Source organism: Mixophyes fleayi, chromosome 9 (genome assembly GCF_038048845.1).
Source record: "Mixophyes fleayi isolate aMixFle1 chromosome 9, aMixFle1.hap1, whole genome shotgun sequence".
NCBI lineage: Eukaryota > Metazoa > Chordata > Amphibia > Anura > Limnodynastidae > Mixophyes > Mixophyes fleayi.
In genome coordinates this window covers 11,411,905-11,424,577 of record NC_134410.1, presented here as the reverse complement: position 1 = coordinate 11,424,577, position 12,673 = coordinate 11,411,905, and the positions used below count along the sequence as shown (strand labels likewise).

Sequence of the window (12,673 nt, the reverse complement as noted above, 5' to 3'; positions counted from 1 at the left end):
TAAAAGAAGACTGAGCTCAATAATGAAAGCTGAGCATTGAGCCGAGTCAAATTTGAGGGTATTATGTCTGATTAAGATAGTGTTGCTGAGAAGCAGAGATAAAGTATGGAAGCAGAGCTAGTCCTGTATAGCGAAACTGATCAGTATAAGAGTTAGAGGCTCCCTTTTTTTTTTCACGGTTGGCTGCATCAATCCCACAAAATTGTGTCAATTCTCAATTAGTAGGCAATAGATACTCTTACACAGAATTCTACAATGGGTTTGGTACATTGTTACTACAGATATTGTCTGGTGGAAGGCGTTTTCCACCTTTGTCCTTCAATACTGAAAGACCTCGTCCAAAGTCTAAACCTGATCTTATCATCTTGTCTATATACCTGCACACTTACCAGGGGTTCTGGTCAAATGCACGTTGACTTTTATTTGCCCCAGACACTGAGAGAGGTGTCTAAAGTCTTCTTCAGTATAACCAGAAGTCTCTTTGCTGTGTGCTGAAAAATAATTTTTGTATATTAGACATATGTTAAATTATAGTTATATAGAGTCAGGTGTCCAGAACTCAGAGTTGGAGGAGAAATTAAGTACTTTTGTGGGGGGAGGAAAGGCTGTGCCCACTCCTGTAATGCAGGTAACACCCAGGTAAATCGCCCTCTCCACCTCTTATCTCATTTAAACAATTTCATCCTGCAAAATTAAATCTCATTTCTTCTCCTCACTGCAAACTAGGGGCACCCTTCAACTGCCCATTTCATCCCATAGCTGCACCCCTGACAAACACTGTCCTCTTGTCCCTTAAATCAATGCACTTCCCAAGAAGCACTTGCGTAAAAGTGACATCACAAAAACCATTTGCGCTGTGGTTTTATACGTGTGTGGTTCATAAATGACCCATCATTGTAGACTGTAGTCACATACCACTGTGCACAATTATAAATCATTAATTTCAGCTTGAAAAAACAAACCAAAGAAAGAATAAAAAAGAAAAGATCCTTCTTACAGTCTGCCAATGTGATTTGTGTTTAAGAAAATCACACCTCACCTTTCTTCATGGGATTGCTGCTTTAAATATATACTCCTGTTTTATATTATTGTTTGCTTTGTTACTTTACTGAAGTGACTTATTTTGGAACCTGTATCTATTTAGATTTGGGGAGTGACCAATACTGCAGACACTTTAGAGCCAGGTGTCGTTATCCACTGCTCCTGCATTCATTTTATCCTTGTTGCTCTATGGTTGTATCCAAGGGATAGGAAAAAACATTGGCAGACTGAAGGGTAAATATATGAAACTTTCTAAAAAGGAATAGTGGAGATGTTGCCCATAGTGACCAATCAGATTCTGACTATCATTTATCCAGTACATTCTAGAATTCTACTCCTGAATGTTATATTGTTACCATATGGGATGGTTTATTATCTTCAATCTAAGTTTTATATTGTCAAAGTTTTGTTTTCTCTGTAATGATTATTATAAGAATAATACTCTCGACTGGGGAGAGGGGAGTATGTGGGGATTGTCCATTACAGGCAGCATTACGGGCAGTAACGTCCCTGATTACAGGGATATTGTGCATCTTCCCCCCAGGCTGGTCCCATAGTGAGCTACCTTGGGCTGGATCACCTGCATTTGTTTCCCTTTAAAATGTTCCTAATAGTCTGTTGAGTCGAGTCTAGTCCTTCGGGCTAAAATTTGCCAGCCCTCCCCTGGGTCTTGGTAACAATGTAGGTGACCCATTAATTTTCACCTTTCTGAAATAATAATTATATTGATCCAGTAGAAGCAGTGGCGGACTGGCCAGGGTGTCAGCTTGCCCGATGGCAAGTGGGCCTTGGGGGCCCCAGATGAAGCGGGGCCCCTTAAACATTAGACAATATGTTAAAAATGTTAATGACCTTTTAGTAGCTTGAAAATATAATAGAAGTTCCAATATTATTACTGCATGCAACTAAAATTTACGTTGTATTACTAATTTAATAAAATAATTTTTCGAGGATACTTTTTATTTAAGAGTATAATAAATAAATCTCAAAAATTAATTCTGATTCGGGTTACGTGAGGCCGACGCATACCTTATATAATCTCAGATCTTTACTATTGCCACTGCGCAATTAAGCTTAGCTGGGAATCCCAGCCTGGGATTATGACGAGCAGCCGCAGTCAACTTTGTATCGAGCTATTGCATAGATTGCAAAGACAGCAAATATTTTTCATTGCGTCGGCCTCAGTTTGAGTGCGCGTCGTCAGCTCTTCACCTCCTGCTTGCTGTGTTTGATGTGTTTTATAAAGGTATATATTTAATTAATATTTTTTATATACTGTGGCCCTATGCCCTTTAATTTAAATATAATGTATTTTCTTTCATTGCATAATATTAGTACAAAAATATATTTAAGCTGCAGTCTCAAATAATAATATATATGCATAATGCAAGTTCTTTAAATAATGACACTTTTTATTTACTACAGTTAAAATTACTGTGATTGCTAAAATTGTTGTTAATTATAGATGCATTTAGAAAAAAATATTCCCATTGACGCGTTCTTGCAGGGAGGTCCATTATGTATTTTTAGCAGAAATACATAATGGACGTCGCTACCGTACTGTAGAAATTTGCTACAATACTCTCCAACAGTTTACAAACAAAATGCAGAATACAGTAAGACAATAATAATAATTATTATTGTCAAATGCAAACGTACAAATAGTCAACTTATGGCAAATGCTGGATTCAACATTTAATTGTAGATGTTAATTTTTTCCCAATGTGGAGTATTTTTAATTAAGTTTTAATTTCAGGAATATTACCCTTACCAGCATGGAGAAGGAAAAAGCATCTATCAGTTTAGCATTATTATTCGGTATGTGCTTAAAGGTGTTATCTGCGAGCGACCACTTTCAGTTGCACCAAGTAATGATGGTACAGGACAGGGACTTTTTGATCTATTGACTGAAACATTACAATATCTTAAAATTGATCCCAAAAAAATGTTTGACTGATAGTACAGATGTAGCTGTAAGCTCCCATGGCCAGTATAATGGTTTACAAAGTAAAATGACTGATGTGGCTGATCAGCATGTTCATATATGGTGCTGTGCCCATGTCTTGAATTTGGTGATAACTGAAACACCAAAATGTTGCAGTTTCTTTTTTCAAGTTTCTCCAGAATTTAGCGACATTTGTGAAAACATCATACAGAGAACGGCTGTACGGATAGAAGCTGTTGGAAAACATCTAGGACAAGATAAAAACGATGAAAGCTAATTGGTGAGACAAGATGGTCAGGGAAATCCAAGGCAGGAACAACTGTATTTGGATGTTTTGATGGTGCCGCTGTCAGTACTTTTGTAAATCTATTGACAAGTTTATCAATGATCCAAGATTCAGAAAGGTTTGATGCAAAATCAAACCAAGAAGCAAATGTTTTACTTCAAAGTCTTCTAAAGTTTGAAAGAATATTGACAGCATTTAGTTACTTGTGTATATTTGAAACTACAGCCCCGTTATCAAGATATTTACAGACAAGTGGTTTAGATATGTTTACTGCATGGAGTTTGGTAGATTCAGTTACAACAAAGTTGAAGGAACAGACAAGAACATTTGATAACGTTCACAGCAAAGCATTGGAATTAGTAATAAATATAATGACAAGATTTCACAGTTGAAAATGGATGAAAATAAAACTTTGGAAATTGACTCTTTGGAGCCAACATTGCCAGTTAAGAGGCAGAGGAAGAAGTAAAGACTGACAGATGAGCTCATAGATGATGAAGGAAATTCCTGAGATTCTCCAGCTGATTTTCGAGTAAATGTGTTGAACCTAATAATGGACCTCATTGTCCAGTCACTAGATTCATGCTTTGTACAACACAAATGGTTGTATAAAGATTTTTCCTGCTTGGACCCAGCAAAGTTTAAAACTATTGCATAGAAGGGCCTTGAAGATGAAGCATTGGAAGGTATTATTAAGCTGTATCCACAAAGCAGCAAAGATCCAGTAATATTGGAATTGTTTTCTTTTGTTTAGAACTTTGGTGTATTAAAGCTATTGCTTAATCATGGTGAGAATATGGATTCCAGGTGCAACAAGTGCAAAATTTGTATTACTCGCCCATTATGTGTACTAAAATACTGGCATCCAACAGACCCCATGACAAGGCATATCATAACCTTTATAAGCTTTTTATTGAAAATAAAAAGCTTAAAATTGCGTTAACTCCAAGTCTAGAGAATATATCACATCCTGAAGTTAAAATATCTGATGTAATGTCTCAGATGTTTTGGTGCCTGGTCGGAAAAGGGGGCTGGTTTACTCCCTGCCAACATGTGTGTAAAAAACTGTATAAAAATAGCACCATTTTACACTGTAATTAATGAATGTATCATTCTGTCTGTAACTACTGGAGATCACGAATACCTCAAACTAGCTATAACTGTTCTTATTAGGACTACTTCAGCTAATAAACATCACTGCTTCAAGATCCTGCTTTGACGCCTACTTACCTGTTGTAATTCATTAGACATATATATTAGACCAATATAATCCTTTATCCGGCTGTTCTGAGGTTGGGACCCAGCATCCAGTAGCAACGCTCTGCCCGCTACCCTGCAGCTCTGGCCAGTGTGATAGGCCAGAAGGAACCATCCACAGCAACCCTGATCTGAAGGCAAGAGGTCAGGGTTACCAGCCCAGGTGCCCAGCAAGGGGATACATTAGCGGCGAGAGTTACCTAGACGGAAGCATAGGAGGTCCATCCTGTCACATATACTTAATTTTATATTCCACATAAGGTAAAACAGTCATATAAGCCTTTTCCAGCCTACTCTGTTAATTTGGGTTCACCTGGAGTTTAAACTATGGGAAAATCACTTTAGTGAGATAAAGATTTTTGGTGAAAAAGTCAAGGTTATTTTCTCTGCAATTCAGCCCTATGTTTGTATCAGTCCTGATTAATACCAATTCTTGCCAAAACAGATAATGGCACCCACATCCTTGCCAACATTTGAACACAATGTCCAAGTACACTTTGTCTTTGGGTACTTAATAGTTAAAAAAAAACCAGCAAAGCACAGAGAGTTAGTACAGATACTGAGAATTAAGTTAAGCAAATTTAGCAAATAGAAATTATACCTGCACTTAGTCAGTATTGGGCAATATTCCAAGTTGTATAATGATTTATAAATGGAGTTTAACGTTTTTGGGAAAACAATTTCCAGGGACACAAAACTTGGAACTAGGAGCTGCCAACTGCTATGACATATTATAGATCTTCAAACATACAGGAACCATGAATGGGACATAAGGAGAATTATCGGAAGTACTTATATGTGGAAGAAAAGAATAATTATAGTTACAGAACAGTCTGATTCCATCTTCGTCTTCATAGAGGATCACATGGTCATTCACAGGGTAAATTGTGAATTTATGACCATCCTTTGCTGTGGGGAAAACAAAAAAAATATTTAATAACGTAATGAATATAACAGTGTGTGACATCAGGAGTATAACGAAGGTCGTGCAAGTTATTTGGCGCCACCAAGAGTATAAGGTCGGTATAGCGAGATTTATAGTTTGTAGTATGTGTGTATTAAAGTACTGACATACAAAAGACATTCATTATAACATACTTGCCAACTCTCCCGTAATGTCCGGGAGACTCCCGCATTTTGCGAGAGTCTCCCGGACTCCCGGGCGAGTGTGGCAATCTCCCGAATACTGCCCACTTCACTAGGAAGTGCCCCACTTCCTAGTGAAGTGGGCAGAATTAGATCCCAAACGCCGAGATTCCCGGTGGATAGTGGCATTTGGCCCCGCCCCCCGCTGTCAAAAGACGCAGTTGCGTCATGACGTCACAGGGGGCGGGGCCAAAATGCTGCGATTTTGGCCGTCCCGTCCCCCTCACGCCCCCCTCCACTGGCTGGCTCCCGGAAGGGAGCTGAAGAAAGTCGGCAAGTATGCATTATAATAATGGCCACCATGCTAAAAAAAGATGCCTAAAGTGCAACTTATAAGCAAGACACAGATAAGAATGAAAGTTCTCACGGGCAGGGTCCTCTCTACCCTATGGGGGAGATTCAATTTGACGCGAGATGTCTCCAGAATGGCCGTGAACAGGAGGAAGAGGATGATGATGATGACAATGGTTATGTTTTTTGCAAGATGATGAAATCCTACATTTCTGCCAAGTTCATGAATTTGAAGTTATAGATGGTTAATTGCAGACAGTGACAGAAGTGAAGCTGATCACAAAACTTTTGGAGGATTTTAGACTGTTTACACCTGAACCATTAAAGTGCTGTTTTTCTACTCAGTCACCGGTTTCATATTGTCTACACTGGATGCAGTTTAGAGATTTAGAGGGTTGAACTTTACCTCTGTCATCAATTGGGATGTTTCTTGTTCCCCAACTGAGGGTCTTGAGACTTTCACTCCATCATCTGCCAGTGACTGGGACTTTATAAAAGTAGGGACTAAAGCTTTGGCTCCTAATATCACATGGACTAGTTGTTGATATACAATTACTTATCTGTCTTTAGTAGACCTCCACTTTATATTGCTTATTATTCATTTTATGTTGTTTTATGTAATAAATCAGTTTTGTCTTTTATTAATGAGCTTATCTCTGGGTTTTTAATTAGTATCTGACTATTACTAGATGCTAATTGTTAGATTCTAGGTTTATGTTGTCATATTGTTAAGGTCCAGGGTTTGATCCTTAGTCTAATACCCAATTAATATCTATATTTCCTGAACTTTTCCAGCTGTCACCGTGACCGCTAGCACATTGTACGTATTTAATGAGCGCACATACAGGACGGCGATGGTCATCTTCCACCCACACTAACCAACATTATTATTAGTATTGTTTATTTACAAGGCGCCACATAACTTCGCAGTGTTGAGGGCCTAATGGGAACCAAGTGAGTAGAGGAAGAGGAGGGGAGGAAGAGCCAGAGGTAGAATTAGAGAAAGAGCGGTTGGAAAATACAGGAGATGAACCAGGAGAGGTCAGTGTCACAGAGGCCAATGGAGTGAATGGTGTGCAGCAGTAGAGGGTGGTCCATAGTGGTGAAAGCTGCAGAGATGTCCAAAAGGATGAACAAGGAGAAGTGACCCTTGGACTTAGCACAGAGAGGAGTCAAATTGGAGTGGGTTAAGGAGAGAGGAGAGGAAGCTGGTAAGCAGGTTGAGGTATTTGGAGGCAAAAGGGCGGAGAGAGTTTGGGTGGTAGTTTAAAAGAGTGGCAGGGTAGAGAGAGAGATTTTTAAGAATGGGTTAGATGAGCAAGTTTAACGAAAGAGTGGAATATTCCAGTGGAGTGGAACAATTTGAAGAGGTGGGCAAGGTGGAAGCAGGCATTGGGAGAGGGGGAGCACAGAAGGTTAGAGGAGATAGGTCTATACCTGGCCCCTTTGACCTCATCCACAGATATGGGGTGGAAAGAGCACATGGTGGATAGACCAAGAGGGGGAGGGTAGAGTGGGAGGAGCCTGACAGAAGAAGACTTCTTGGTAGATGGTGTCAGTTTTGGAGATGAAGTGAGTGGCAAGGGAGGAGGAGAGAGCAGAGGAGGGAGTTGAAGGAGGCAAAGAGGTGATGTGATATGGAAAACTGCGAAGAAATAAGATTGTTTAGAGAGAGAGAGAGAGCAGAACTATAGGATGAAAAAAATCAATTGAAGTTGAGAAACTTGGAGTGAAAGTAGGATTTTCACCAGCAGCACTTGGCTGTGCCAGAGTATTTTTGCAGGAAACGGGTCTGTCTAGAATGCTATGATTGATGTTTAGGGCAGCAGAGTCAAGGGCACAGGTGAGAGTGCAGTTGTAAAGGGAAACAGCCTGATAGATGGAAGCAAGCAGTAATTGGAGAGAGTAGTGTTTCAAATGAAGAAAAGGTAGCAGGTCCAGAGAGTCAAGGTTATGCTTGATGAGCATGGATTTAGGTGAAGGGAAAGGTGCAGGAGACAGGAAGAGGCTGAAAGAGAGGAGGTGGTGGTCAGAGAGTTGGAGAAGTCAGAGATGACACAAAGGTGAGAGAATATGAGATCAAGCGATTGACCATTACAGAGGGAGAAATAGGAAGTCCACTGCGAGAGGCCAAATGAAGAAGGGAGGGAGAGAAGTTTGGTATCAGCTGCATCTGTGGGAATGTCAATAGGAATATTTAAGTCAGCCAGGATGAGGAAGGGAAGGTCTGAGAGGTGGAAGTGGGGAATCCAGGTTGTAAAGTTATCGAGGAAATGAGAGAAAGGACCAGATAAATGGTAGATGACTGTGACACGAAGGTGGACTGGGATGAAGAGATGAATGAAGAAGAGCTCAAGGAAGGAAAAGGAAAGTGAGGGCTCTGGGGGAATAACCTCATTGTCGGTCCAAAGAAATAGGCCCCCACAAGAGAGAGCAGCAGGTGTGCTGGAAGAGAAAAGCCAGGTTTTGGTGATGACGAACAGGTTACGAAAGTTGGAAATGAAGAGATTGTGAAAAGAGGCCAGTTTACTGTAGACAGATGTGGCTTTCCAGAGAGCACAGGAGAGTGGGGAGATGTGGATAAGGATAGCAGGATTGCTGGTATGCCGGGGGGCGAAGTGGCCGTAGCAGAGAGTGTGGTTACGACAGGCTCAGGGTTAGGAAAGATGGCAATCAAGTGAAGTGAGGAGGAAAATGTGGGTGGAAAAGAAGTTGGTGAGGGAATTATTGGTGTAGGAGCAAGAGGCAGAGGAGGTAACAGCGACAGAGCATAATATGGGAGGGGGCGTCGGGGTGGTGAGACATGATGTGAGACAAGGGGCACCTGAGCGGATGGAAGGAGGGGGGTTTTGCTCTAGCAATGGAGCCAAGAGAGGACAGTGAAGCAGGAGTGATAGGGTAACTAGATGGTAACAGTGAGCATACAGAGTTTACAAATTATAAACTGTCACATTTTGGGGTTGAACACTGTCATATCTGGTCAAGTGGCCAATACTACTGCAGAGATGGAAGTATCCGTGGCAAACATTGAATCAGGTAAAATTCAGTGGTAATATGGAAAGTAACCTCATTGACTGACCTTTACCCCCCAAATATGAAGGAATTATAACGTCATACCTGTCAGAATATAACTGTCCTTCTCTTTGGTAATTTGCATTTCATGTGCTTCTATTCTCACAAAGTAAGTGCTTAAAAAGAAAGAAACACAAAAAAAAAAATAATGCATTCACACTAGGAAGAGAAAATGTGGTAGTCCATAAAGTCGGGTGCTAAAGAAATAGTCTTCATTGTTTATCATTATTTGAGGTGTGGATTCTATAAATGATGATCAGAACTGTCAAGGTCTCATTTATTAACATTGCATTTAGCTGAGAAAGTTTTATTGGACCATAGCAAACAATTAATGATAAGCTGATTAGTGCAATTTAGACAATAAAAGAAAGTCTATGATTGGCTCAGATGGAGCAAATTTTGCACCTAAATGCAATGTTAGAAAATGAGCCCTTTAGTCTGGAGCTGACAACTGCACTATGAAAATGGTTATGAAACGAGATTTTTAGCTGGAAGTTGACATATAAGGGTACAGTACAGTTAAGAATTGGCGTGGATTGTAGTGTAGGAACAGTGGTTTGCTGTACTGGAGACTAAGGGCTTGAGCTCAGTTTCTCATTAATAAGCAAGTAAGGACGTACAACATAAAGGATGGGGACACTGGTAGACTGCAGACCTGTGACTGGCGTTAAACATTACACAACATAGAGTACTGTCCTAAGACTAAGTTCCTGAATTGTGCCCAACGCTGCAGTCCCTAACATATAGATATGACGTAATGTTATGGTTCTACGTAGCAATGCTGTAGGCCTGGAATGCTTCACTGTGCTCTGAGGAGCTTAATGTAAAGTTCACCAGCAGCATCAGTAGATCATCCACAATATCCAGGCTAATCATGGACTTCACTCTGAGCAGCCCCATGTCCAATAGAACCTAATGTGTTTACCAGTACTTGGTTGCCCCCAAGTTGCTATAGTCTAGGATCAATATGGGGACAACTAATGACCAACAAAAGGGAAAGAGATGTCATGTAGGCTGCGTCATACCCAAAAATTATTCAAAACTAGGTGAAAAAATAAATTAAAGTCAAAATAATCAGTAAGGGCAGGAAGCAAGGAACGATGGCCAGGAAGAAAGCGTTGGTTGGTAACGGTAATCCAATAGGACAATAACACCCTGGTCAGGAAGCAAAACTTAAAACGGACTATGAGAAGCATCTGAAGTATCTTATACTTATTCTGACAAGCCATAAAAAAACACACAGTGTAGGCAGCCATTTTGCATCAACCAACACTCTGTCAATTTACTAGAAACCGGTATCATTACTAAGTCAAGAAGGTCGTGTTTTACTTACAGTGTTATAACTTGTCGGACCTGCACATGGTCATCATTGGTGAAATGAAGGTCCAGCCAGGAATTAATGATGTCGTGCTCATTTGACAACCCAGCACTGCTGTAGTAAAGGTGCCAGCTTCCCTCCAGCTATAACAAGAGTTTTTCTACCTGTTATTGTCATATTGTGACCATACACCCCCCCCCCCCCCCCACCACACACCTAAACATGTAGGGTATAGACACAGCTGTAGTGTTAGTAGGAATTCATGGACAGACAGACAAGGTTTATCTCACCTCTTTCTGGGACAGCTGGTGGTTGAAGTCACTCAGGGCTTTGCATGGTGGAGAAGAGTCTGTACTAATACTATTGGTGATGCAGCTCTTCAGCAGCAGACAGAGCAGTAGAGAGCAAGGCAAGAGCGACATTGTGCTGGAATAATGGTCACTTCTCCCGTTCCACTTATATTTAGGGGGAAGAGGACCGAGCTATGCAATCAGGGGGCAATGTCTATCTTTTATTCAAACACACAGAGTAAATACCCTGGAATTTAAATAAATAAATTATATCATGTGCCGTTAGCCTTTGACCTATGAGTAGTAGGCAGCAATGAACAGACTTAAAGGGAACATATATAGTCAGGGCCAGTGTAAGGTTCCTCAGCTCCCTGGGCAAAGATTCAAACTACTGTCGTCGTCCCCACAGATCCTCACACACTTGACTTTTGTAAAATAAAAATGATCAGCCTTTCCTCCTCCAGCAGTCATAATACACTGTCCAGACTCCACTGCTGCCCAGGGACAAACAGGATTTCTAGAGTGGAGATATTCAGGTGTTGGATTTCGGAACAATAAACTTGACACAATAAGCCGACAGCAGACAATTTGTTGTGATGATTTGAGTCCTTGTCTATATATTATACACTTTTTAAAACCAATGGGAATCTTCTTTCCTTTATTGGTCCGAATGGAAATGATAAGTAATCAGAATAGACAACCCTAACATGTCCCTTCATAAACCAGCTTCTACTTCATCACACTACTGTCCCCTTCATCATACTACTGCCCCCTACATCACCCTTCTGCCCCATTTATCACACTACTGCCCCTTCTATCACACTGTCTCCCCTGCATCACATTACTGTCCCCTATATCACACTATTGCCCCCTACCTCACTCTGTCCCCCCTACATCACTCTGTTCCCCCTACATCACTCTGTTCCCCCTGCATCACACTACTGCCCCCTGCATCACATTACTGTCCCCTGTATCACACTGCTGCTCCCTACATCGCTCTGTCCCCCATGCATCACACTACTGGCCCCTACATCACATTGTTCTCCCTGCACCACACTGTCCCTCCTGCATCACACTACTGCCCCTTCTATCACACTGTCTCCCCTGCATCACATTACTGTCCCATACATCACACTATTGCCCCCTACCTCCCTTAGTCCCCCCTACATCACTCTGTCCCCCCTACATCACTCTGTCCCCCCTACATCACTCTGTCCCCCCTACATCACTCTGTCCTCCCTGCATCACACTACTACCCCTACATCACATTGCCTCCCCCTGCATCACACTACTACCCCTACATCACATTGCCGCCCCCTACATCACACGACTGCCCCCTTCATCACACTACTACCCCCTACATCACACTGCCGCCCCCTACATCACATTGCCACCCCCTACATCACACGACTGCCCCCTTCATCACACTACTACCCCCTACATCACACTGCCGCCCCCTACATCACATTGCCACCCCCTACATCACACGACTGCCCCCTTCATCACACTACTACCCCCTACATCACACTGCCGCCCCCTACATCACATTGCCACCCCCTACATCACACGACTGCCCCCTTCATCACACTACTACCCCCTACATCACACTGCCGCCCCCTACATCACATTGCCTCCCCCTACATCACACGACTGCCCCCTTCATCACACTACTACCCCCTACATCACACTGCCGCCCCCTACATCACATTGCCACCCCCTACATCACACGACTGCCCCCTTCATCACACTACTACCCCCTACATCACACTGCCGCCCCCTACATCACATTGCCACCCCCTACATCACACGACTGCCCCCTTCATCACACTACTACCCCCTACATCACACTGCCGCCCCCTACATCACATTGCCTCCCCCTACATCACACGACTGCCCCCTTCATCACACTACTACCCCCTACATCACACTGCCGCCCCCTACATCACATTGCCACCCCCTACATCACACGACTGCCCCCTTCATCACACTACTACCCCCTACATCACACTGCCGCCCCCTACATCACA

General features: G+C 42.0%; 1 protein-coding gene across 3 annotated transcripts in view; it reads right to left on the bottom strand.

Annotated features, from left to right (window-relative positions):
• The window catches only part of LOC142101927 (uncharacterized), a 65,024-nt gene extending 54,193 nt beyond the window's left edge, over nucleotides 1–10,831 (bottom strand). Inside the window, exons 1-5 of one of the 3 annotated variants that reach the window (XM_075186373.1) lie at nucleotides 10,647–10,831; nucleotides 10,372–10,499; nucleotides 9,084–9,154; nucleotides 5,355–5,438; nucleotides 390–491 (exon numbers count right to left, since the gene is read on the bottom strand). In XM_075186373.1, the coding sequence (XP_075042474.1) occupies nucleotides 390–491; nucleotides 5,355–5,438; nucleotides 9,084–9,154; nucleotides 10,372–10,499; nucleotides 10,647–10,778 (517 nt within the window). In that variant the 5' untranslated portion in view covers nucleotides 10,779–10,831. The remainder of the gene's footprint in view (nucleotides 1–389; nucleotides 492–5,354; nucleotides 5,439–9,083; nucleotides 9,155–10,371; nucleotides 10,500–10,646) is intronic. The other 2 variants (XM_075186375.1, XM_075186374.1) reach the window with 2 other exon arrangements.
• Nucleotides 10,832–12,673: the final 1,842 nt, after the last annotated feature.